The 27,464-nt window shown below is 37.9% G+C and overlaps 1 protein-coding gene across 1 annotated transcript; it reads left to right on the forward strand.

Annotated features, from left to right (window-relative positions):
- Positions 1 to 1,142: 1,142 nt before the first annotated feature.
- LOC121406121 (tuftelin-interacting protein 11-like) lies at positions 1,143 to 22,842 on the forward strand. The gene is made up of 15 exons (XM_041597142.1): positions 1,143 to 1,278; positions 4,751 to 4,901; positions 5,893 to 6,038; positions 6,414 to 6,569; positions 8,111 to 8,326; positions 9,041 to 9,345; positions 9,875 to 9,997; positions 12,063 to 12,210; positions 12,975 to 13,197; positions 13,705 to 13,866; positions 14,633 to 14,851; positions 15,160 to 15,366; positions 16,635 to 16,780; positions 17,471 to 17,536; positions 22,446 to 22,842. Exons 2-15 carry the CDS (start codon positions 4,790 to 4,792, stop codon positions 22,623 to 22,625), a joined length of 2,409 nt encoding a protein of 802 aa, XP_041453076.1. The 5' UTR covers positions 1,143 to 1,278; positions 4,751 to 4,789; the 3' UTR covers positions 22,626 to 22,842.
- The last annotated feature ends 4,622 nt before the right edge of the window (positions 22,843 to 27,464 follow it).

The raw sequence follows: 27,464 nt of genomic DNA on the forward strand, positions 1-27,464 counted from the left end.
GTTGTTGTTCTTCTTCAATCAGTCATACTTGAGTTTCATGTAAAAATAGCAGGAAAATGATTATAAAAATATTGGTGAAGGTTTGAAGAAAATCCAATAAATAACGAAAGGGATGCTCCGGGCTGTCCAGAGATATTTATTTCTAGACAATAGAGTAAAACTGACAAAGCAAAATATTGAAAATTTCATCAAAATCTTATAAGAAAATAGCAGTTATTAAATTTTGAAGTTAAGCCAGAAATAGTGAAAACAGTTGCACGTCGTCATGAATATTCATGTGGTGGGCTGATGATGTCACATCCTCTCTTTCCTTTTTCTTATATTATTACACGAAATCATAATTGTTTAATTTTTCATATATTTGAGAATGATATGCCTACCTTGTAATGAAATTGAAGTTTCAGCAATGAATTTGTAATCCACTAGATTTACTGTCATTCTATTTGTTATTTAAGGAAAATAATTGAATAAACCTTACTTCACAAAATAAAATACAAAAGAACAAGTGGTGATATGACATCATCAGTTTGCTCATTGAATATTCATAAAAACATGTCTTTATTCAGCGGAATATTAAATGAAAATCTTTTTAATGCCATAACTTTATTATCTATTTTGCTTAGAAAATTACGTGTTTAGGGTCGAATTTGAGGGGACGATAAAACGAAATTAAAATGTTTTATAAAGGATGTCCTTTTTGCCCCAACACTACGTGTTTAGAGTCCGATTTGCGCGAGGTGTAGAAGGTGGGGTTGTACTAAACCAAAATTAAGGTAAAGCCGACGACCGAAGGACCCGTAACAATAAAACATTCCTGTACTTGTTTAGGGGTTAATTTCAGGGAATGTTTGCCAAGAGTATCGTTCTGTTTCCAATACTTGTTAAGGGTAGGGTTTCACACGCCAATACTTGTTAAGGGGTGCATTTTCAGAATATGGAAATTACGTGTTACTGTTTAGGGTGCTTTTCGGGACCCCATGGTCGCGTATGGTATCCACTCGTGAATGGAAGTGCCCCCCCCCGGGCTCAAACCTTCGCCAAGTATCTTATTTTATTTTTTTTTCTGCTATTTTTGCAAATAACTTTTGTCAACGTGAACTTTCCCTTTCACATTGTCGACTTCAAGACACCGTAGTATAGTTCACACATTGGCACGCAATTGATGAAGTTGCCAGAGTTATTGTGGTTATTTGGCACGAAATTCAAGGTTTTCTTACCAGATATTCACGGTGTAGGCTGCTGGACCACTTTTGGACATTTGTAAGATATAATATTCTGGTAATTAATTAACTTTTTTTGTGCATTTGATTTTTTTTTTAAGACTGAGAGTCTGCGGTGTGTGTGAGAAAACTGAGATTGGGTTTGCACGGAGACAACTCGCGATCTACGGCTACGCCGTCTCCGGCGGCGGGGTTGGGACGAAAATGAGCCCGATGAACACTGACACTTTACAGGATCAGAGAAACGGGCGTTTTCATTCATCACGAATGTGAGGGAAGAAAACACGCCAAAAGTAAACCTACATTTCCGTGTAACTTTTGGTAGCCATTTTCTTGTCAGATAAAACACATTTCACACAATCTTGCATGCTTTTTCAGTTTTTGTACTCCACAGTAGGGGAGATTGGGGTTTGTTGGAACGCGGGCACTCATGCCATGGTTTCAAATCGTCTCGTGTGTGAAAGATTCGCGTGCACCAGGTGCATATGAATCCTTCACACCCTTTTTACTAAAATAACTATGACTTTACATCGTAGCTAAGCATTATATTTATTCTATGACACTTACCGAACCATATGGATCGTTTGTTGAATTCTGTTTGGTGTTGTTTTTAATAAAATAAGAGCATTTTTTGTGATCTTCACGTAGATGCCTCTTGATCAGCGTTGATATCAACTTTTGCCTAAACAGGGCGCGCGATATTATTTCAAAGTCGGTAGGCACTTAAGAACCAAGTTTGAAAGGATACTCGTAAAATTATGTCACTCTCGCCGATGAATATTCATTAGATCGTGGTCGTGCGTGTTCAATACACACTGAGTCTGAGTGCATGCATGCAGAGAGTTTTTATTGAACACGCACGACCACGATCTAATGATTATTCATCGCGAGAGTGACGTAATTTTACGAGTGTCCTTTCAAACTTGGTTCTTAAGTGCCTACCGTACCTTTGTTTACGGTGTTGCAAGCTAGCTGCATTCTAGGCGATCAGCATTATTTTCTTGCTCGTTCAATCCACTTTCATCATCATCTTGTCAAAAGATGGCGTACTTTACCAATAAGTATATACATGAGATGCAACCTGTTGATTTTTGGTACAATTTCCTATTATGTGCTGACGACTTGAATTGAGAATGTTCGATACGAAAAATTGCTTTTCGATTGTTGTTTGCGTACTTTCCACCGCAGTATTAAGGACGGATCGAACGGAGTATCTTGGTTGAGACTTGGAGGTAAGCGATAAAAACACTTTTATAAATAATTTCCAATTCATTAAAAAAAAGTTAAATCATAAAAACAAATTTCCATTAGTGGAGAAATACTCAAATGTTTGGCGTTTTTTATTCCATCACATTCGTGTGATGAATGAAAACGTCAAAGTCCACTATGAAACTACATGCGTTGTGCGAGGTTAGTATTACTAACCTCGCATGTTGTGTGAGTGGGAACGCGGGGTAAGTTGAAACATTGTAATTTAATTTATGCAATACTGGTCTCAATTTATTAGATCAGTAGTGCATAAATTTATTTTACTTTGTGATTGCAAACAGGGAGACCCAAATGCAAAAATGAATAGAAATGAATAAAACACACACAAAAAGACAGTACATAAAACAAACACAAGAAAACAAAGCTGATTTTTGGGGAAAAGACAAGAATACACTTAAAACAATCAAACAATTAGACAACCTTTTGTTTCTATCTTGACTTAATTTTCACTTCTACACCTTGAAAAGTGTAGTGGCTGAGATCAGCTGCACAAACCAACACATAATGGTCCTAAAGACAGCTGAGGTTGTGAGCATCCATGAGTCAAACATCACATTTGCTCTGGTGAAATTACCATTCATTTAAATGCCATTCAGACAACTGTTAAAACCATGAATGTGTCCTATTTTGACAACTGCTACTTGCATCTCCTTGCTGAAGCCTGCTACTCCTTGTCAATGGTATTGTCAATGACTTTTTTCACATCGCAACTTAAAGACGTATACCAAGATAACTGAGAAGAACGCTAAAGAAGGCTTCTAAGAAGAAACCAGCAACCCATCTGCTTAGATGGTTCTGACATCAATCGCAGAATCGGAGGAGCACAAGTTGTCGCAACAGCTCTTCGCTCCAGGCAATCGAGCAGGGTTCCCACATTCATGGAAAATCCTGGAAAAATTTGTGGTCATGGAAAGTCAGGGAAAAGTCATGGAAATGCATGTACCTCTTGGCTATGGCAGCTTTCCAGTTTGTCGTGTCTCGCAACTCTCATACTCTGCTATTATAATTGGTGTCCATGATTTCCATTTTTCCGAGTTTTGTGACATCCCAACTCCCGGGACGCCACGGGAAGTCATGGAAAGCAGCAATTAAGTCATGGAATTCTGTTTTCAAATTTCTGTGGGAACCCTGAAGAATTACATCGAGCAGATCTTTGATGTCCAGATGGACAGACAGCTCATGTATCATTGGCATTATGAGGAGAGATTCTTGTCTTATGAATGCCTGTATTGATGTTGTTTAGAGTCGTTGCTGACTCAAAAGGGACCTTCAATGCTGCTATTGGATCAGCCCTGAGCATTCCTTGAAGAGGTTGCTAATGTACCACCTTCATCTCTATCCGGCCAGGCGATGAAGTTTTCTCTATCCTCGGCTGTCTAGAATTTTAACCAGTCTCCTAGTTAACTTTAAGTTTATTCAAAATTCTCATTACAAACATATAAATCAAAGAATACACTACAGTGTATATACAAATAAAGATACAAAAAATATATTTAGCAAAAAAATAAATGAGAATATGAGGGAGCCAGCATAGACTAATGGCCTTTCTAAGGCTGGGCTCCCGAGACTATATGTATAATAAAAAATCGTAGAAGAGAGAGAGAGGGAATGTACTGTAAACATCTAAGTATATGGGTGGATAATAAGGCAATTACAACTTATTTTTCAGATTAACATGTATTTATAGGCATCAAAAGGTTTGCTCAGACAAAACATGTTAATGGCCTCATGTGCTGGGTGAAGCACTAGTTTACATTTATGTAGATTCGATTCGACATTCAAAACAGTGCAATTAGCCTTCACGAGCAATGAATATGCATGTACACAAGCAAACAAAGATGAATATTCAACATGAATACAAGCAGAAAACTATTCGAAACATACAAGCATTAATGTAGCAACAGTATCAATATTCAGTCATACAGGTACACTTATTATCATCACTCTCCTACTCACTACATCACTTCCAAGCAAAGAACATCGGGCTCAGAGAACCAAATATGCTGCTCTGCGCTACCGCAACCACACAGCGGGTCAAAGAATGCAGACAAGTACCGCGTAACTTGACTGACAAATTTTATACACACTGTATACATAACTGACATTTATTAACATGTTTAAATGCTGAAAAATGCCTAAATGCATTCTAAAGCAAATCACCTAGGAGTACAGTACAAGAAGGTCTCAAATTTCCCATGCATGCAGTTTCCAAGTTCTCTTAAACAAAAAATAAAGGATGTTTGTTTTTGTCCTTATGACAGACTAGGGTAGCCTGAGACGAACGTTGGGTGAGATCAACGATGGATAGTGACGATGAGAAGGAAGCGTTTGAAGTCACCGATTATGACATCGCTAACGAGTTCAACCCCAATCGACCTCAAGGGAGACAGACTAAGGCCCAGGCCATCTATGGTAAGAGCTCCTTTTTAGTGGTATTTTGTTGTTTTATTTTCATACCCGACAATCAATATACAGAGCTTCAAACCCAGAGAGGAAATAGTATTAACAGTCTATGTATGACAGGAACGTGAAAGAGCCTGCAAAAAGTAAGAATCCAGTTGGGTGTTTCATAAAGCATTGGCAATTCTTTAGCGTGTAAGAAAGTTGCTCTTAACTTACGAACAGCTTTATGAAACGGCCCCCAGGCTGAAAACAATGTGACATAATGCAGACTCGACTGTTATGATTTTTTCAATGAACTTTATTTTTGAAATTATTACTACTGCTACTACTAATTCAAGAGCATGGATTGGCTTTAACCCTTGCCATCTTGGCTTCCAGGAACATGGAAGTGCTTCTAGACCTCTCTATCCAGCATAGCTGTCCTCAGTTCATTAATGTTATGAAGGCCCGAGTCTTTCTTAAGGTCACTGATATAAATGGCCTGATTTCTCCCTGTTCTTGTTATGCCCTGTTTAATCTCCCAGAGAATAAAAGGATAATGAGAATAATGGTATATTTACCCAGGGTAGCCACTTCAGTTCCGAAAACTGTTCTCCCAGCGGGCCCTGCTATTATTACCCGGCTGAGCTAGGCTACTGATTAAGGTGCACACAACTTTTTGAGGAAATTGTTTCCTGCCGGTAACCATTTACCTCACCTGGGTTGAGTGCAGCACAGTGTGGATAAATTGTTTGCTGAAGGAAAACACGCCACGGCCAGGATTTGAAACCATGACCCTCTGTTTCAAAGGCGAGAGTCAGAACCACTAGACCACAACGTGCCCACAGATTTGTAGATAGTTCATCATGTTAGACACATTGACAATATTATTATTTATGTGGACACACGATTGTGATGAGAAGAATTAGGTGGCTAATTTCATCAACTTTTGTGAACTCAACTCTATTATGGATTTTTTGGGGGAGAATGAACTTTCTTTATTAATTTTTTTTTCCCATAGGTATGTGGGCACAGGATAGCGATGAGGAGAACGAAAGAGTTGGACTAGGCGGAGGATCGCGGGGCGGAGGATTTGATCCTTTAGGAGACATGGCTTTCATCAGTAGAGGGTTCAAAGGCGACAACAAGAAAGACGAGGATGCAGAGGTATGGTGTCTTTGAAATAATCAAATTAATTTACATTTTCCTTCTTAAAATGATCCTGATAACATGGACCTGGCCACAGAGGATTATTTTATTGTTAGTTGGGGTGCTGAGCATTGTCACAGCACCCCCAGTAACAATAGAATAATCTTCCGTGGACAGGGCCCATTTACTAATTTTTCTCCGTCCTCTGTGCGAGGGCGCTATAAGATTATGACATCACACATATGAGGTCTGTAGAACAGAAATCCCATCCCTGTTCAGTGGTAATGTGTACACACATTTATGTGATTATGTTCATTAACATGATTAAAACAGTACTTGTACACCTATGTCAAATTTATTATTCATCTTGTAATTTGTAATTGATTTTTCCAGGGTGATGAAAATGATGACGACGAACCTTCAACAAGCGCCGGCAAAGCGCCTAAAACCCAGGCTCAGAAGAGACATGCCAAGCTGATGAAAGCAGACAAGGAGTTTGCAAAGTGGCAGAAGTACACCACAGGAATCGGAGAAAAGCTTCTCATTCAGGTTAGAAATGGTCCCTTTTTTTATGTCCCCGCAGACAAAGTCCGGAGGGGGCATTAAGCGTTGCCCCTGTCCACCCGTCCCCCCACTTGGTTTCCGCGCAATAACTTGAAAAATATTTAATGGATTTAAGAAAAATTGGGTGTGTAGGTAGTGTATTGAGTCACAGTGGTTTGTATGTACTTACTTACTGACCATTATTCCAAGAAGTCTGACGGCAAAGACCCTGATTGAAACTCTTGTAAAAAAATGGGTCTTCACTTGAGACGAGCACAAATAAAACTGGCTGTGAGAAGAACCCTCTGGCCCGTATTCTGAAGTCAGGTTTAAACTTAAACACAGGTTTAAAGTTGTGGTTTATGTATGGATAGCCAGTTGTTACATAAATCACTGACAGTAGAGATATCATATTTCAGCTCATTTGGCTCTCAAATCATTCATAATTGTCTAGGAAGTATAAATATATGATTGTCTTCACCATCGATGAATCAGGAAAGAGCACAGTAAACATAAGAAACATACAACTTAATAAAAATTTTGACACTTTTGGCTTCCCATAATTTTAGCACAGAGTCAGACCATGGTCTAAGTTAAACCTGACTTCAGAATATGGGCCTCTGTATTCAAGTCATTGGCAAGGACCTTAGGCTACATATTCAGATCACTTATCTTGAGTGAAGGGTTTGCACAGCAGAGTATATTCCTGGTGAGTCTGCAGGGCAGCAACATCAGTCCTCTCTGAGATGATTGTTGCTCTCACCTTGCCACTCGGGATGAAGGGGGGGGGGGCAAAAACTAGATAGTTTCGAGGGCTTAATTTAAAGTTAAAAAATATTGTCACATTTTTTCCTTTGCCAGTGGCAAAACTAATGCTGAGAGGGCGGGTGTGATATGATAGACAGGAAAGTGTTGAACATTACCCACATTGACCTACACGACAGGATAGTATGGAGGAGAGCCATCATGGAAATGAACTGTCCAACCCTGCATAGTGGGAAAAATGGACTTTAAACGTTGATGATGATGATGCTGGTTGAAACTTTTGGTGAATTTTGACTACCAATTAGATTAAATTTCAAGTAATTAAACCCTTCACTCGGGGAGCGGTTCACGAAAAGATTTGTTGGTGGGTGGGACAAATGTGCTCTCAGCCTAAGCAATAGCTTATGATATCTGTTAGTAATAATCACTGATAAATCTTTCCATGGCACACTCGCAGGATAATTATATCTGTACCATTTTGTTTCTGTTTATGGTAACTCCCGTAGGAACTTGGCAGGACAGCATTTTTGCTGGTAAACGCAAAGCTGGTATATAACCAAATACCTACGATATATTTTACGTCTAGGTTAATCAGTCATAGTGGCAGACTTTACTTTAGATGACAGATATCACTCTTGGGCCTTTTCTTTAAAGTGGAGACAATGGCAGAGTTTAACCTTGCGATTATGAGTCCAATGCTCTAACTACTGGATCACACGACCCATTCTTGAACCCTTCCCTGAGTTCCATTGACAAATCCCTTTTCTCTAATATTTCCGTAGATGGGGTATATTCCAGGCAAAGGTCTCGGCAAAGCAAACCAAGGTATCGTTCGCCCCGTAGAGGCTACCAAGCATAAAGGCAAAGGAGCCATCGGTCATGGTCGACCACTGCGGCAGACCATCGTCTCGGACGAGGAGATCGACGACGAGGAGATAGCGAGGAAACTCGGCAAACCTGTAGCAGCTAAGGGAGCAGCCAAATGGAAGAAAACCGATGTGAGTATGGAATGCACTGAGTGCTGGAAACGGCAGCTTGAGCTAAATGATAAAAGTGCGCTTCCGCCGCCCCGGAATAGTTTCAGATTATTTCCATTATTCACAGACAAACATTTTGCATTTTTTTCATTGGTTGATATGATTATAATATGTGATATGAAAGAAAAAGAAATTAAACACAATAAGAATTAAAGCAGTAAAGAATGGAGGGGCCTATTAAGTTAAAAGCAAAGCTTGTGAGTTATAAGAAAATATAAAGATAGGTAATGCTATGATTTTGTCAAGAAAAGCAATGTTAAAAAAAGAAAAAAAATAGTCATAGGTATCGAATCAATTGGATTTATCCCATCTGTAACATCAGATTTTATTGAGATAGATGGCATGATACACATTCCTAATATTGTTATTATTGTTAATGTGTATTTGCATTGCTCATTGTGAAGCATGAAATGTTTTATCCTATAATTCTTTCTTCTCACACTTGTTTGCCTGTTGTTCTTTTGTATTCCTGGAAGACGGAGAAATCATATTAGGTTAAAAAAAATCATATTAAGATTTAAAATATAATTTACAGCTGGAAGCCCATTTTCAGTTGCACATATGATTGTTGTTAGTCTTCTATTCCACTTCATGTTTAAGATGTGGATGAATACGGAATATTCTAAGATCTGTGAGCAAGAATGTCAAAGGTCGCATGTTCTTTTTTCATTACAGGTCAAAGGTCAAAAGAACTATGTATACAAGACAGTGGATGAGGTCAAACGGACAGGGATATCCAAGAAACAGCCCAAGTCTCTCCCAAACCAACGACTTACAAATGTGAAAGTGATCGATATGACCGGACCGGAGCAGCGTGTTCTGTCCGGGTACTCTGAGATCTCTAAAGGTCACGACAAGCCCGTAGAGACGTTTGAATCTGTCGAGGCGGGGAAGAAGACGTTTGAGATGCCGGAGCTGATGCATAACTTGGATCTTCTTGTTGAGATGGCGGAGCAGAGGATTATTAAGCATGATAGACAGTGAGTTGCCCTATAACCAGAAATTATCTTGCTATTTCTACAAGTTTTATTTCTAAATTTTTATTAGGAAGATGTAGAAGGAGAGCAACATACCTTTGAAGTATTATCAGGAACAGTGGATTAACAATTCATCTGACTTATAAAGCGTAATACATATCGTTCATGACTCTCGGAGTTGGTATATGCTAGTCCTGTAGGGTCCTGTGTCTCTCAAAATTGTAAGAGTAGTAATAGTATTACTTTTTGATTTAGTAAGCGAGAAGCATGATGTATTTATGAATTAATTATCATTTTTAATTACCACCCTTTTTTTATAGGGGCTATCTGTTTACCATTTTGGGCAATTGCAGAATTTTGGGGCAAGTCTAGAAAGAATGTTCGCCCTAAAGCATGCGTTTTGGAGGAAATTTCGCCACCATGACTGCCCAAATCACCCTTCATCCTTGTGTATTTCCTATGCTGAAAAACACCATTACACAGCCACAACTGGTTAGATACTTGACCCTTTATAAACAAAATTTCTTCACAGATTACATCATGAGGATGATATGATCGTGAACCTTCAGCATGAGAATCAGAAGACAGGTCAAATCTTGGAGCAAGAACAAGCCGTCATCGATAGATTATCAACGGTCGTTGAGGTTGTAGAGAGGTATGCATTCTTTTTGTATTATTTGATTTCATTCATTTCTCAAAAAGTCGTATAATTTGGTGGATTTACAATATGGTACAAATACCGGTTGCAAGGGGCAGGCCAGTTTCTAACTTCAGGATAGACATGTAAATGTGTGGGAATAGCATTCTGATGCTTCACGAATAAAAACCATTGCAAAACGGAGGAAGATGTCACAAAAAATGGTCTACGTTTTGCAAAGAAATATGCAGTATATTTCTCTCCGGCCTGCTGCCGCACCATAATATAATGGCGTATGCATGATCCAGGCGCAGGGACAGAGGTTAATTTTAACGTAGACTTTTTCTCATGGGGCATTGCAAATTCTACCTGTCCCGGTAGGATGTGAAAGTCATAGTAGCTTGTCCAGTACTGTGTGCACCTCACCGGCGACTGACTGGAATACTCCCCAGGGAGTGGAGGATGTGCACACATTGTGTGTGGGAATGACTGATAGAATCAGATGACCGGGGTAATGATATATCTGTAAAGCGCTTAGACACATCGTTCCGATGGAGTAAGAGCTATGTAAAAGCGGGTTATTATTATAAGTGCATTCACATTTACCCTATTATTTTCATAATCACTTCCTTTTTATTGTTGAATACTATTATACAGTGTGTATCAAACAAAAGTTTACACTTTGAAAAAATCCTGTAAAATTATACATTTGTAATATCCTGAAGATTTTTCCACTTTTTAACATTGGTACAGATCCATTTAAGCAAATGACGATATACATATATCGAAAAATATTTCGGCTTGAGTGAGCACCGCTTTTGAAAAGTTAGTGAAAAATGATTTGCGCAGAACTTTGAAATAGCTATGCGAATAAAACTAAACCATTATCATGAAGAACACGTAGAATTTAGCAAGTAAAATTGATTTGAAGATATCTTTGACCTCTTTTAACTTGTTTCCTTGCCCAATACACTTCGAAGAGTGCATTACGCCTCGCCCCACTCCCCCACACACCAAGGCCATCAAGACGATATTTGATTTAAACTGAGCTGTTATTTACATAAAATGAATCAGGATTGATTTTCAATTTGTTAATGATTGTTAACCTTGGGAAAAGTGTGGAGAAACAAGTATTAAATAAAAAATTAAATGTCAACCCACTTAAAATAATAAAAACTTAGTGAAAAAGTGCTGGAGATGTCTGATGTAAACTTGTGTTCAGATTCAATTATGTCCTCAGATCCAGCTGGCACAAAAGGGTAAAAGTTGTGCTTATTAAGTGTTGAAATTTCAATTTGGGTGGCAAATTTGTTTAAAAATGCTTGAATGTATCTGTTTTATCTTAATTGACTAAAAGTGCAAGGGAAATGTAGGAAAAATGTATCGCAGGGTAAGTTTGATTTCGCCCTTTCCCTTGACACTGCGTGAAAATGAGCATTTCTGCGCAAACAGATTTCTGCGAGCTTTACAAAAATGGACAGTGCTCACTCAAGTGTAACATTCTGTCAAAACCTTTACTTTCATTGGATAGATGAGACCCAAACCCAAGATTATATGTGAAAAAATTACATAATGTATATTTTTTAATTCCCAGAGCTTTTTCAAAGTGTAAACTTTTTTTTGATACGCACTGTATAGCAAACAGTTAATTGCCACTTGGTCTTACACACGCTTTGTATGCTTTCTATTTGGTTTCATCCCCTTTGGTCTTTTTGTCAACTTTTCATTTGGTCTAAAGGCTAGTTAGCCCATTTACCATAATTCCAGTAAAGATATACGACTTATATCAACTTGGCCTAATATCATTCAGTCGATATAATTTGGACTGCTTCATTTTGACACCGCGCTAAATAATTACAAGACCAAGTAGAAATTAGATAGTCAATTTAATTCAATTCGATTCATTTAGTCTGGGTATTAGATTATATCAGAATTAGACTAAGTGTAGTATAGACCTGACTGCTTGTAATGCATTTGGGTTTAGACCAAGTGGTATAAGCATCTCTGAAAAGTAGACCGACTGGTTGTAGACCATGTGAATGTCGACCTTACCAAGTGTTTTCAATTCTCTGACTAATTGCAGTCTCGCTGAGAGGTCAACCTCGGGACATACTAACCCGGTGACCTTGAATGACTTTGAGGAAAGTTTAAAGAGGCTTCGGGAGGACATGGCTGAAGAGTGGAAAGCCTTTCAACTTGTCGATATAACTATAGCCCTGGTCTTTCCATTGGTAAGTCATAGATAGGGCTGTTCATTCTTTCGAGTTATTCACTTATTCATTTATTGTAGTAGTGGCAGGAGTGGTAGTGGTGATGGCAGCAGTACAGTGGTACATACAGTTGTGGTGGTGGTATTGGTAGTGGAATCAGCATTAGTACTGGTAGTAGTAGCAGTGATAGTGATATTAGTGAAAGTAGAAGTAATAGTAGTTGTAATAGTATGCCTTTGTTCTAGTGGTGGCAGTAGTAGTGGTGGTAGAAGTAGTATTAGTAGTACTAGTACTAGTAGTAATATATTGTAGAAATAAAAGTAGGAGTATTAAAGGCCTTATTACACGTAAGTAGAATTAAAAAGTTTTCGTGGTCTAGCGGTTCACGTCTCTGGAGTATAGACCACAAGGTTCAAATCCTACTATGGCCATTGTTTTCTTTGGCAAGACAGTGATCTACATTTACCAGAACTATCCTATTGGGTGTTTCTGAATAATGTTCGTAAGTTATGAATGACTTTATGTACAACTATACCTGCTTGTCCTTTATGAAAATCAATGAGAAACAGATTATTGCATCCAAAATAGCATCACCAGTTGTTCATAAAGTTATTTGTAACTAACAAATAGCTTTATGAAGCACCCCACTGGTAAGGTAGATTTATTTGATATGCTAAAGCACAAAGTTGAGGTAATGATTTGGAGCATTTGGTGTGCTAATAGATATGAGCGTTATAAGAAACCACTATAATTGTTATTAATTGATTTGTTTATTTTTTGTTCAGATCCAAGCTGAGCTCCGTGACTGGAAACCCATCAGTGAGACCAAGAAGCACCTGGACCTGTTCCAGACGTGGAAAGATATCCTAGACTCACCAGACTGTCAGCTAATCATCCAGGACCATCCCGCTATAACCGCTTACGAGAGACTGGTCTGGGAAGAGTGGATGCCCGTTGTTAGGAGAGGAATCACTGGATGGAATGTTCATGATTGTGATCCTCTGATTGGTTAGTACATTGCAATTCGGGCAACCCACTTTTTATTTTAAAAATGATTGGTACAAGTCAATACTACTAATATTATCGTCAAATTGTATGCAACATACGTAAAGTACTTGATGGCAGCATTTCCATTACATAGCCTGTATAGGGTATTTGTATAGCGCACGTATCCACCTTGACTCAAGGCACTCCTATATGCATGTCACTGAATTGTGCATATAACTGTTTTGTGAAAAATAAGTGAAACATTAAAGTGTTGTAATTTTCTTATTTTACATCAAATTTTGATGAAAATTTCAAAGTTAGACTTTTTGGATTTTCCCTTTTTTTTCAAATCCACATTTTTCTGGGGTTGAGTTGACCTACAGTACTCCATTAATGATGTTTTTATAATGTTTAATGATGTATTTAGGTTCAATATGATTGTTTCTTCTACTATCTTTCTCTCTTGACCTTTAAATAGAATCTTATCATACACCCTTGTGAATCAATTGTATAATTTTTTTTTGACAGAGTTTTTAGAGAACTGGCTCCCTCTTGTTCCCCGTTGGATCCTTGATAACATCCTTGACCAACTCATCTTCCCCAAACTACAGAGGGCGGTAGAGAGTTGGAATCCGCTGACAGATGTTGTACCTATACACTCCTGGCTCCACCCATGGTTACCGTTGCTAGGTAAGAATTTGTTATGGAATTCACAAGTATACATCAAATGATATCTATGCTTATCTTAAATGAATACTGAGTTGCAGCAACCTTCATTTTAGAAATGAGTTTTTCAGTTCAATTCTGCAAATTAAACCTGAGCATTGATAATAAAAATTGTTTAAACATTTCCTGCTATCATTATTTAAAACAAATTTTATAGTGAATTTATCAATTATGAATTGTTCAAGGTCTAGATTCATTCATTGCATATATGCCCTCCTTTCATACGAATCAAATCTTACATTGCAGCAAAGAATACCTCCTTATTGTCTGAATTTAAGCATACTGGTATCAAATTATTCAGGAGATATTTGTTAGTTTATATATAAAACTTATACATATGTGTTAATGACTATTTATTTTTTAATTGGCTTGACAAGTTTTGAAATGTAAAAATTTTGCTTTCCTCGCTCTGTGAAGTATTTTTTTTGTGTTGGCTAAGTTGGTAGCCCTGCTGTCTCAGAACCTAGAAGTCGGAAGCTTAAGTCCCAAGCAGGCCAAACCAAACAGACTTTAAAAATGGAAATTGTTACTTCCTTGCTACCTTCAACAATTTGTGGGATAGAACAATGTTGATCTTGCGTTACTCAGTGGTTGTCAGGCCAATGATTAATTGAGCAAAATTAATTTTTGGAGTATTTCCATATTTTTATGTTGAACAAAATAAAATATGGAAGTTAAATTGATTTTCTATATGGATGTTATATGGATTTTCTTTTTCATTTTTCTGCAGGTGAGCAGCTAGCTCCTCTCTACATCCCGATCCGACAGAAGTTTGGTTCGGCTCTCAGGGACTGGCATCCTAGCGATAGCTCGGCTAAAACTATCCTGTTGCCATGGAAACCAGTATTCTCCAAAGGAACCATGGAAGCTTTTGTAATAAGGCATATCGTTCCCAAGTTGGCCATGTGCTTACAGCAGTTTGTGGTCAATCCGTACCAGCAACATCTAGGTGGGTTTGTGGGACTACAACATATTTCTTGTGTAGTTAGTTATGATGTTTGTGATTTGACAGTTTCAAGCTTCCCGTTTGTTTTGTGCCTGAAGCATCTATGGAGAGATTTTGGTGCATTGCAAATCTATTATTGTAAACCTGTAATGATAATATTGTTTGGCGGTGATGATGAGTATGCTGATGATGATGATGAAATGTTGATGGTAGTTAGTTGACATTCATGCTCATTAGGTAATTGTTATATCAGTGGTTTCCCTTATGTTTACTTTTATGTTTGTTTTGATTTACTGACCCATCCCTTACAGAACCCTTTGAATGGGTGATGGCGTGGGAAGACTTCATGCCCCGCCCAACGCTGGTCAAACTCTTCGAGACCAATTTCTTGACGAAGTGGCTTCAAGTCTTGTGTTCTTGGCTGAACAACAGTCCTAACTACCAAGAAGTGGTTTCCTGGTATAGTGGCTGGAAGAAACTATTCCCTGACTACCTGCATGCTGAACCAGGAATCAAATGTAAGTTTATGTACAAAGATGATAGTTTAATGGAGAAGGAAAAGGGAGAGAGAAAGAGAAAGTATGTTACAGTGGATAGAAGAAACTATTCCCTGATTACCTGCATGCGGAACCTGGAATCAAATGTAAGTTTATGTACAAAGATGATAGTTTAGTGGAGAAGGAAAAGGGAGAGAGAAAGAGAAAGTATGTTACAGTGGATGGAAGAAACTATTCCGTGACTACCTGCATGCAGAACCTGGAATCATATGTGAGTTGAAAAGGGAAACTTCTAGGTCCTGTCTTATAAAGGAATACCATTGATCCAAACTTTTTTGGGTTTGCTATGGAAAGCCAGTGACATCATCACCTGCCATGCCCTTTCATATCATCTCCTCCAAACAAGACAATACATGTGCATTGTTATTGTTTTGGTCCATGTACAAAGTGATAAAGTAACTTGGTGCTGCTTGCCTAACTTATTTGTGTGGCAGGGCCATGTTGTAGGAAAAATGCAATGAATCATTGTGAATTTTGAAGTTTCTTTTATGTTGTTTAGGAAGAATTCATAATTAAACAAAGGTGCATTATTACTTGCATTTCCCAGTTGGTTCGAGATGATCTCTTCCACAGTCAAATCTTTCCAACTTGTCCATAAATAGTTCATCTAAACTATATAAACTAAGTGATGATAGACTTAGTGGAAATTAGATAAAGTGGCAAATGGGCCAAATGCAATAAATTCAATTAAATTTACCAAATGGCTAGTAGACAAACTAGGATTAGATCATGTGGGATGAGACCAAATGGAAAGTAGACAAAGTGGGTGTGGACCAAGTGGCAATTCAATTGAATTTACCAAACGGCTAGTAGACAAACTAGGATGAGACCATGTGGATGAGACCAAATGGAAAGTAGACCAAGTGGGTGTGGACCAAGTGGCTATTAATTCAATTGAATTTACCAAATGGCTAGTAGACAAACTAGGATTAGACCATGTGGATGAGACCAAATGGAAAGTAGACCAAGTGGGTGTAGACCAAGTGGCTATTAATTCAATTGAATTTTCCAAATGGCTAGTAGACAAACTAGGATTAGACCATGTGGGATGGGACCAAATGGAAAGTAGACCAAGTGGGTGTAGCCCAAGTGGCAATTAATTCAACTGAATTTACCAAATGGCTAGGAGACAAACTAGGATTAGTCCATATGAGATGAGACCAAATGGAAAGTAGACCAAGTGGGTGTGGACCAAGTGCCATTTACCGTCTTGCTCCCCCCCACTGCAGCATTCTTCAACCAAGCCTTGGATGTAATGAAGAGATCTGTGAGTGGATCAGGACCGGTCCAGGTGAACCGTCCACCTCCACCCCCAGGACCGCCCCCTACCGCACCGCCACCGCCATCACAACCAATCAGCAAATGGAATAACGAGGTAAGACTTCCATTCAAAAATGAGATGTAGTTGTCTGCCTGTAAAATGACAGAAATTTCAACTCCAGCGAAGGAAATGTAAAATGAGTATTGATATACAGTGATACGACTGTTCAATTGTACAGTTTACAGAAATATATGTATAACTTTAAAGAAATATTGAATTATAATCAGTGCCGATACCCCACTTCTCATTTCATGCATCCTCCCTTGCTCCACCTATCATTTCTATAATTCTGTTGCACTTATGACAGCAAGTTGTGTGTTTTAATATGTTTTCTAAATGCAATTTTTTATTTATTTAAAAAAAAAATATTTATAAATCACCTTATATTGATAAAAAGGGAAACAATCTCGCTAAGCCCGGGTTATATGTTCTAGATGAACAATATACTGGGCAACATAAAATGAATATACATAAACAAACACAACTCAAGAGATCCTATGCTCATGGAATATTACGAGTCAATTCATGACCAAAATCGTTGTTAAGTAATGAGAAGGGGGAGGAGGGGACATGATACTGTGAAAACTGTCATTGTGCATGGTTATCACTTTACATGCAGTTTATTAAGTCCCTATTATAGTTCTTTATTTCTTGTACATCTTTATAAACCCTGGTTGATATAGATCTGTTTCCCTCTTCATTTAAATTTTGAATTATCACCTCTTTTTTCTCTCTCTATTTCAGCCTGTAATGGTAAAGAGCTCGACCTCTGGGATTCCAACAACTTTCAAAGATCTTCTGGAAAGGAAGGTAAGAATCTGGGCCGGTATCACCAAAACTTAGTGATTAATTTATTTGAATGCTTTATTCCATGTAATAATCAATGTAAATGAGCATAAATACCAGCCCAATGATCAAATGCTAAGTTTTGTGATACAGGTCTTTATTAATGTCATGATAGTTATTTGTACATAAATGATGTCTTCATGCTAATGAGGAGGTTGTTGCAGCAAACAATTATTTCATGAGAAATCGAGGTTAATTGTCACCACATCATTCTAGCTCCAAAACTAGTATATTAACATAAACATACCTTTGCAAAATCATGAAATCTTACTTAAAGATGATCACACTGAAGACCACCAAAACAGACAAGCACATGTGGGACAGTGTATTATTATTGCTTGTAAAAAGACCCAACATGTGGCTAAAATGCGAGGGTTATTTTGTCAATTTCTCAGCAATTTCACATTTTCTTTCAGAATCACTTGGCACATGTTTTATAATAATACCAACATGCTTATATAGCGCTTATCACTGCCAAATGAGTCCCTATGCGCTCCATTGGATATTATTACCCTGGCTTTAGCCCCGCAGCCTTTTACAGCGGTGGCATTTCAAGGAATAAATTCCTGCCAGGTACCCATTTATAGTCGATTTGACATTTTCCGAACCTAGAAATGTTCTTTCCGATGAAGTTTTTTTCTTGATTCGTGTTCCTATGGGGTCCTAGAACAAATTCAGCTTGGTTGCCAAAAGTTGCCGTTTGGGCAATTTTGCTAATTAGCATAAATCCAAAATGGCCGCCAGATGCCATCTTGAAAACCTAACTTTTGAACCCCTGTCCACAAAATGATGAGTAATGACTCGTTTTAGGGGTTTAGAGATGTGTAGAACCGATTTCTGTAATCATTTTTGCAATATAAGGTCATCTTCAGATCAAATCCAAGATGGCCGCCAGATGCCATCTTGAAAATTGACTTTTGTTCCCCTTGCTCCAGAATGACGAGTAATACCTCTATTTAGGGGTTTTGGGGTGTGCAGAATCCATTTCTGCTGTCTATTTTGCAATATAATCTCATCTTCAGGTCAAATCCAAGATGGCCGCCATATGACGCCATCTTGAAATATCAATTGTTGAACACTTTGCCCCAGAATTATGAATAATAACTCTATTCATGAGTCATTTGTTATGATGATTCAATTCATGCAGTTATTTTGCACAAAGGATAATCTTCAGATCAAATCCAAGATGGCCGCCAACCGCCATCTTGAAAAATTACTGTCCGAGGCTTATACGTGTTAGAACTAATGTAAAGGGATTTCAGTAAGAATACATATTTCTTTTATCAATTCTCAAGTTCAAAGTCAAGTGAAGTTACATCTTAGATGTCAGATTTCAACATTAATTGCTCAACTTAGAATGAATCCTCTGCAGGTTTGGGCCATGATCCATTCCGAGTGTATTTTTATTTTTTAAGGTCCATCCATACCTTTATACTGAAGAGGCTTTTAGGGTCTTATTTGAATTTGAAAGTGTTTTATCAATATTTTTTTCTAAATCAATGTGTCCAATGATTGGTAGGCATCAGTTCGCCTTAAAAGACGATGGTGTAGCGCTCGGCCTTACATTTTCGAGAGTGACTATAGAGCTCCACTCTAGAGTGGCAGTCTCTAGAGCAAATTTTTACAGATGAAGGAGGATGGCGCTGAGACACGTTTATATAGATATGCTGCCCTAGCCTTCCTCCTAGGCCTTTGGCCTGCCAATTTAGCATTCCAATTATTTTCTGACATCTTGACCCCTGTACTTAGTAGCTCTCCATAGAATGGCGACTATCATCTACACCTTCATAAGTGTTAGTGTCTATGCCGGCAAGTTTTATGTCACGTTTGCAGGTGTCTTTATAACGGAGGTGTGATCTACCGATGGGGTGAGACCAATCACATAGCTCACCTTACCTTGGCGATTCCCTTCTTGGATTCGCCAAGGTTTCATGCGGCAAACATGCCCCAACCACCTGAGGTGCCCTTGACTAAGGAGCGAGAATAAGCTTTTGATGCCAGCACGTACGCTAAAGGGCCTCTGCATTTTTCACTTAGTCCTGCCATTTGACGTGCATGATACGTCCGAGGCAGCTGACATGGAAGGTGTTTCGCCACTTTTCTTGGTCTGCGTACGTTTTCCAGGACTTATTTCCGTGCAGGAGCTTGGCCATGACTGTGACAGATTTTACAATCCCTATGCTTGTCCTGTGAAAGGGGGCAAGAGACATGTAGTCGGTCCAAGGTAGGTGAGGGGTCCACCACAACCAGACGAGTGTGTATTTGGAGGACAGTCGGTGTCTTGAGTCTATCAGGATTTCTGACTGTCTCAAAGGCTGATGGATGATCCAAACCCTTAACATGCACAGGACAGGCAGCTGTTATGTATGACTAGGTCTTGTACTCCCACTTCTTGAGAGGCAGGGCGACATCGTTTCCGTAAAACATTTCACGAATGAGAACAATCCTGACCGTGGAACAGTTTTGGGGGAGCCTATCTTCTGCAGGAGGCTAAAGAGTGCACTCCTGCTGACCAAGTCAATGGCTCTTGTCAGGAGGAAAAGTCCAATAATAATTATAAAGGAAGTTAATAAGTTAACTATTTTTTCTTAATATTACCGAGAAATCACTTTTTTATTTAAATAATACTTTAAAGTCATTTCACTGGAAAAGTATGATTGCACAGAAATAAAAAAGGATCAAAACTCCCGAAATCATAGCCCAAACCTTGAATGGTTTCATTCTAAAGTAAGCGGTTAATGACGAAATCTATCAACCATCTGACCATATTAGACATGACTTGACCTCGAACTAAAAATGGAGTGATTAAAAGAAATGAATCATTCTCACTGAAATCTCCTTACATGAGCTCCAATACATATAACAACAACCTTATTAGGGAGAGCACTTCTTCAATGTTCAATAATCTCGGAAGTAGTTTTTTTTTCTTAATATGGCGTTTAGTGGTCCTGTTGGATTATTTTGACCTGGAGATGATCCTATATTGCAAAATTATTAACAGAAATGGAATCAGCATACCAAATAACTCACGAAAAGAGGGATTATTCATCATTCTTTGACAAAAACTTAGTATTAATGAAAGAAATGAGTATTCTTACTGAAATTAGATCTAACACGTATAAGCCTCGGAAAGTAATTTTTCAAGATGGCGGTTGGCGGCCATCTTGGATTTGATCTGAAGATTATCCTTTATGCAAAATTACAGCATGAATTGTATCAACATACCAAATGACTCACGAATAGAGTTATTATTCTTGATTCTGGGGCAAAAGGGTTCAAAAGTTGATATTTCAAGATGGCTTCATATGGCGGCCATCTTGGATTTGACCTGAAGATAACATTATATTGCAAAATAGAAAGCAGAAACAGATTCTGCACACGCCAAAACCCCTAAACAGAGGTATTACTCGTCATTCTGGGGCAAGGGGATCAAAAGTCAATTTTTCAAGATGGCATCTGGCGGCCATCTTGGATTTGACCTGAAGATGACCTTATATTGCAAAAATGATTACAGAAATCGGTTCTACACATCTCTAAACCCTAAAACGAGTCATTACTCATCATTTTGTGGACAGGGGTTCAAAAGTTAGGTTTTCAAGATGGCATCTGGCGGCCATTTTGGATTTATGCTAATTAGCAAAATTGCCCAAACGGCAACTTTTGGCAACCAAGCTGAATTTGTTCTAGGACCCCATAGGAACACGAATCAAGAAAAAAACTTCATCGGAAAGAACATTTCTAGGTTGGTGTATTGAGCCTATGAGACTGTCAAATCGACTATTACCTCACCTGGGTCGAGTGCAGCACAACGTGGACGAATTTCTTGCTGAAGGAAATTACGCCATGGCTGGGATTCGAACCCACGACCCTCTTTTTCAAAGTCCGAAGACTTATCCACTGGGCCACAACTCTCCACGTTTTATGTTTTATTCATTTATTAAACCTTTTGTGGTTATTCATTAGATTCTGTTTGAACTCGTTTTGAGATTGTTACCACAACTGGCATTTGTCTTGAAAGGACAAATCAATTTTGGTAGGCTCCTAGTCAGACAATATCACTTCGTTGAGAGATTTTTCCTCTTGATGATGATGATGCACAGCATTTGTATAGCGCCATATATTTGTCAAAGACATTCAAAGGCGCATTGGAGGAGCCAGCCAATCTGGGTCTTTAAGTTTGAATATCAAACAAGTAAATCACATTGTGCAGATGAATCTTTGCAGTTGAATTTTTTCCTACCATATAAATCTTCCATTTCATGGGTAATACCATTCAATATTGAACCATTTTTTGCTCATCCGACCCCTATTGTATTAACCCAGCCGAGGAACTTCAGTTATAAAACTGCTCTACCAGTGAGCACAGCAAATGTGGGGGCATTATGGTCTAGTGGTTACGACGCTCGTCTTTCAAGCTGATGGACGTGGGTTCGATTCCCAGCCATAGTGTGTTTTTCTTCAGCAAGATATGTATCCACAGTGTGCTGCACTCGACCCAAGTGAGGTAAATTGGCACGGGCAGGAACTAATTCCTCAAAAAAAGCTGTGAGCACTGGAATCGGAAGACTAGCTAAGCCGTAGTAATATAGGAGCTCCTTGAGCACCTAACAAGGTGGCTACATACATGTATGAACGTGCACTTAATAAATCCTATATTATTGATTTTATTTATATGTTCCTATAATTGCCCTTCTCCAATATGAATCTGTAGTGCCTTCCAACAAGACAGAAGGTCCCATAATTATAAGCCTTTGTATATGACTAGGCAGGGGACTGAATCCATGACCTGCGGTTCATAAGACAGACACTCTACACCACTGAGCCACCATTCAAACTCTTGAATCATCACGATGCAATTTTTTTTGTCTTTCAGGCGGCCGAGAGTGGAATCTTATTTGCACCTACCCAGCGTCGGCAAGAAGGAAAGACGGTGTATAACTTTGGCCATCTTCTGATGTATATTGACCGTGGGGTATCGTACGTCCAGCAAGGCGGTGACTGGACACCAACATCTATCTATACCATGATTGATCTGGCTCATAAAGGATCGTGACATCATTAAGACTGATTATGACGTAGTAAAGACTGATTGTGACATCATGAAGACTTTGGTTGTGACATCTTTCAACGGAAGTTGTGACATGATACAGACAGTATCTGAAACCCTGAAACATGAATAAATTGGATATGGCATCTAAGGATATTGGCTGTGACATCATCAAGGTATCCATTGTGACATCATAGAGAGAACGATTGTGACATCTTGAAACCTTCTTTTTTACTTCATAACTTGAAATCTCCCTTTATGTCATTGTGACAGAATAAAGAGTACTAATGATTGTACAAGAGAAAATAGATCACACCTTGATATCTTGAATTGATTTGCATAGGGAGAACAGGGAACCGTGTCATGAAGTTGTCAGCACTGACAACTTGTCTTTCTCTGACAGTTACCATGGTAACAGTCAGAGGTTAGTGCCTCTCAGCCAATCAAAACCAAGGATTTCACTGAAATTGTCAGCTCTGACAATTAAGTTAGTGCTGACAACTTTCATGAAATACCCCCAGGCAAAAATGTAGTGATATTTCATCAAGTGGTTTATTGAAAAAATCACCCGTTTTAGATATACTATAGCATGTGTTGCGAGAAGAGATTGTGAGTGGTGATGTATTGGCAAGTAAAAGGGTACTCCAGTTAGAAAATAGTTATATCCAAATAAATAGAGTAAAAATTCACAGAGCAAAATGCTGAAAATTTCTCCAAAATCTAATAATAAATAATGAAGTTGAAAGATTTGCATTATTTTGTGAAAACAGTCACATGCATATCATCATGAATATTCATTTGGGTTGATGATGTCGTGTCTTAACTTTCCTTTTTCTTCTATTGTTTCATGAAATCATAAATATTGTCATATTTACTTGTGTGAACGATATGCATCTGTTGTAACAAAACGAATCACAGCAATCAATATCTATCAGTTGTCAATCCAATATTTTTAATTCTTGGAGGACAAAATGTGATTCCCTGAATATCATGTGATCCGATTTGGACCAATCAGATAACAGAACATTCTTGGGAGTCATATAAAGCACGATATCAGTCTATATATATATTACTGCTCAAAGCAAATCTACAATTATTATTACCCAGTCACTGGATTCATAGCTTTTATACGCAGCCTTTCAGGCGCACACTTGCCACAATGACGGTTATTTCCTACCAGTACCCAATTAGTACCTGGGTGAGAATGGCAAAGTGTGGATTGGTGCCTTGCCATGGTGCTTGGGCAGAATTCAAACTCTATGAAAATGTAAATACATGTAGTTGTTGGTTATGTTCTGGGGCCGTAACACAAAGCTTAGCGATCTGACATCGAAGAACATTTTTCTACCATTGATGCATCGACTAAAATGTTCAATTGAAAAATCAATGTACTATTAGAGGGATGGTCCAGGCAGGAGATATTTATATCTCAATAGAGTAAAATTCACAGAGCAAAGTGCTGAAAATTTGATCAAAATCGGATAACAAATAACGAAGTTATTGAATTTTAAAGATTTGCATTATTCCGGTGAAACAGTAGGCATGTCTTCATGAATATTGATTAGGTGGGCTGATGACGTCGTATCCCCACTTGTTCTTTGTAGAATATTTTATTAAATTAGGTTTATTGAAAATTTTTCTACCAAGAACTAAAACAATTGGATTGACAACTGATAAACTGATTAGTTATTTATTGCTGCAACTTATTTCGTCTAATGGAGACCCATCTTTTACACATGTATGAAAAAAATGAAGCAATTATAAGAAAAAGAAAAGTGGGGTTATGACATCATCAGCCCACCTAATGAATGTTCATGACCATGTGCATAATGTTTTCACCAAATATTGATTAACTTTAAAATTCAATAACTTATTTGTCATCCGATTTTGATGAAATTTTCAGCATTTTGCTTTGTGAATTTTACTCTATTCATTTAGATATATTTCCAGCCCAGAGCATCCATTTAATTGCTAACCCTTGTGTTACAGCACACTGGTCTGAAATAATGCTTCAAGATAGGCGATTATGTACCTAATAGTAGGTTGTCTTGTTCACAGTCTACCGTACTGGGTTTTAAATGAGTTGTTGAGCTTTCAGCTGTAATGTCTTTGCTGATAGAGGGCAGCAGTTCGTAAAGGTCTCTGCTTTCTTCCTCAGTAAGAATTGAATGAATGTTGTGTGGAGTAAGTGCTTTCTACATGTGTGTATTCATTACAACCAGAGTTCCATTTTGTATAAACAAGATGACTTGTTTGTATACAAGACTGTGATCATAATGATTTATTTTGGATAATAATTATCAAGGTCAAATACCATAACGATGATGCATTGTCAGTAAAGTTCTGTTACTAGTAACCCCCGGGGGGGGGGGGGTTGCCACTCAAATATATTGCTGTATACAAGCGTGACCCAAAAAACGCATTTAAAGGGGTGGGTCTTTTTTTTCAGTTTCGGCCGCGCGTTCACTCGTCAAGGGTATAAAAAACACAGATTTTCAAAAATAAGGGTGGTTTTGAAAGACTGGTCAATGGTCAGTCGCGGAGTCAAACGTGTTTAGGGTGATTTTTTTTTCCAAAGCTTTCTTTTCTAAGACTAGCCAAAGTAACGTGTTTAAGGTGATCCCCAAGGTTTTTCCCCTGGGCTTTTTCCTCCTCGTTTCTGAAAAGTGTTCAGGTTCTTCCTGATTGTGGTATTTAAAGGGGAATCCAGCCTTGGCCATAAAATGTTGTGTCGGGAAGGAGAAAATTAAATTACACAGAATGGTGAAAGTTTGAAAGAAATTGGACAAGAAATAAGAAAGTTATAGCTGGTTTAAAATTGAGATCACTAATACTATGTAGATTTCAAATTGGCAACTCAGTAAGTAAATTATGACAAGGGGCAAGGACAACTTTCTCATAGGCCATGTACTTTATTATCAGGGATTTGTGGTTTTCTCCAACGTACCAATTCCCCTGGGGCAGTAATCTAAATATAACCCAGGTAGTATATTGTTTTATGTCCTCATGAAAGAAAAATATAATTTGAAATAAAACTTTTGGGAAAAATGACATTTTAGCCAAAATATGTATTGGAGTCCATGGAGGAATAGTCCTTGCCTTACATCACTATGACATCCCATATGCGGCCAATTTGAAATCTCCATGGGTATAGTGATTACCAATAATTACAACGTTAAAAAATTCATAACTTTCTTGTTGTTTGTCCAATACTGTTCAAACTTTCACCTATCAACTTGTCTGATTTTTCTTTTCCTTATAAAAACAATTTTTTATTTGGGTTGGATTCCCCTTTAACCCTAACTGCACTGTGGGTATGCAATACCCATGAATATAGTTTTGTATATTTTTAAATATATTGTTAGCAAGAAGACAATACTTGTTTTGGGGTCATATTCTGGCAACAACTTGTTTAGGGGCCAAATTGTGTTTATGAAACTCTCGAACAACTTGTTTAGGGGGTTATTTTGCACACAGAGAAAAACTTGTGTAGGGGGTGTTTGGAAATAATTTGGGGACACGGGTGTAGTAGAGTAATACATTTGACTGCCCCCCCCCCCCCCGGGCTAGTAACTTTACCATTCAAAATAATTCATGACAAATTCAGATGGAACTGATTTTGCTCCATGTTTGGAAGATCATACATGATGTCAAACCGTTCTCAAGCAACATGTTTTCATGATGCAATTTAATGTGAGCAAGTTGAGAATGTAAAATGTTTTTGTAACATATTTATATTAATGTGGTATATTTTCAATAAACTGTTTATTACTTTTCAGTATTTTGACTGTTTTTTTCCCTTGATACAATAGTGAAACATAATGAAAATACTAGATATTACATACTGTTCTGATGCTTATTGTTTTCTCTTCCGAACCTCTTTAATTTCCTTTCTCTCGTTCTTGTTTCATTCCTCCTCTTTTTTCTTTTCTCAGTCATCTCTTTTCTCCCGTTAATGTACCCACTTCCTTATTATATTCCAGAACACACATAATTATAGCAACCTCAAACATTCCAAGTTGCTCCGGAAACTATATATGTTCGGCTATTTATGAATATTTTATTTCAGTTTTTAAGAACAAGAGAAAATAAATGATTATTAATGCGCTAAGTAACACAAGATTTCACCCACAAAGGGAGGAATTAAATATTGTTACTTAGTGCATTAATAATCATATATTTTCTCTTTTTTTAATACAAAACGTGAAAAAAAATATTGGTAAGTAGCAAAATATGTAGCTTCCGTAGTAACTGGAAACAATTTAGGTGTAGTCAGCATGATATGCTTCCAAATTCTAATACTAAAGTTTGCCCCACAAGTCAATGTGTATTAAGACTATTACAATCTGTGTCTGTGTTAACACTACACCAACCATGCTGGTAAGAACATGGTGTCACGCATTGTGTCACACGTTTTGTCACATAGGCCCGTATTCTGAATTCGGGTTTAACTTAGACCTCAGTCTAACTCTGTGCTAAAATTATGGGAAGCCAAAACTAAAAAAAAATTCTGTTTATATTGTATATTTCGTCTGTTTACTATTTTGTTTCCTTTTGCTTTCTTTAGGAAGAAAATAATTCAGTTATCATTCCCAGACAATTCTGAACAATTTGAGTGTCATGTAAGTTAATAAAAATTGAATGTGTACTGTTAGGGATTGTGCCCCATTGGCTCTCCATAGATAAGCCACAACTATAAACCAGGGTTTAATTTAAACCCGAGTTCAGAATACGGGCCAGTGTGTTCACACTGATGTAATGTGAAAACGTGATTCGCACTGTTATAAGTGCTCCAAGTCAATCAACCTGAAAACATATCCATACTGTGGTAACGTTTGATCATGC

Source organism: Lytechinus variegatus, chromosome 19 (assembly GCF_018143015.1).
Source record: "Lytechinus variegatus isolate NC3 chromosome 19, Lvar_3.0, whole genome shotgun sequence".
Lineage (NCBI taxonomy): Eukaryota > Metazoa > Echinodermata > Echinoidea > Temnopleuroida > Toxopneustidae > Lytechinus > Lytechinus variegatus.

Coding starts and splice junctions, on each gene's coding strand:
- LOC121406121 (XM_041597142.1), top strand. CDS start 4,790: ATGGATAGTGACGATGAGAAGGAAGCGTTTGAAGTCACCGATTATGAC. Junction 9,998..12,062: donor GTCGTTGAGGTTGTAGAGAG/GTATGCATTCTT, acceptor GACTAATTGCAG/TCTCGCTGAGAGGTCAACCT. Junction 16,781..17,470: donor TCAGCAAATGGAATAACGAG/GTAAGACTTCCA, acceptor TCTCTATTTCAG/CCTGTAATGGTAAAGAGCTC.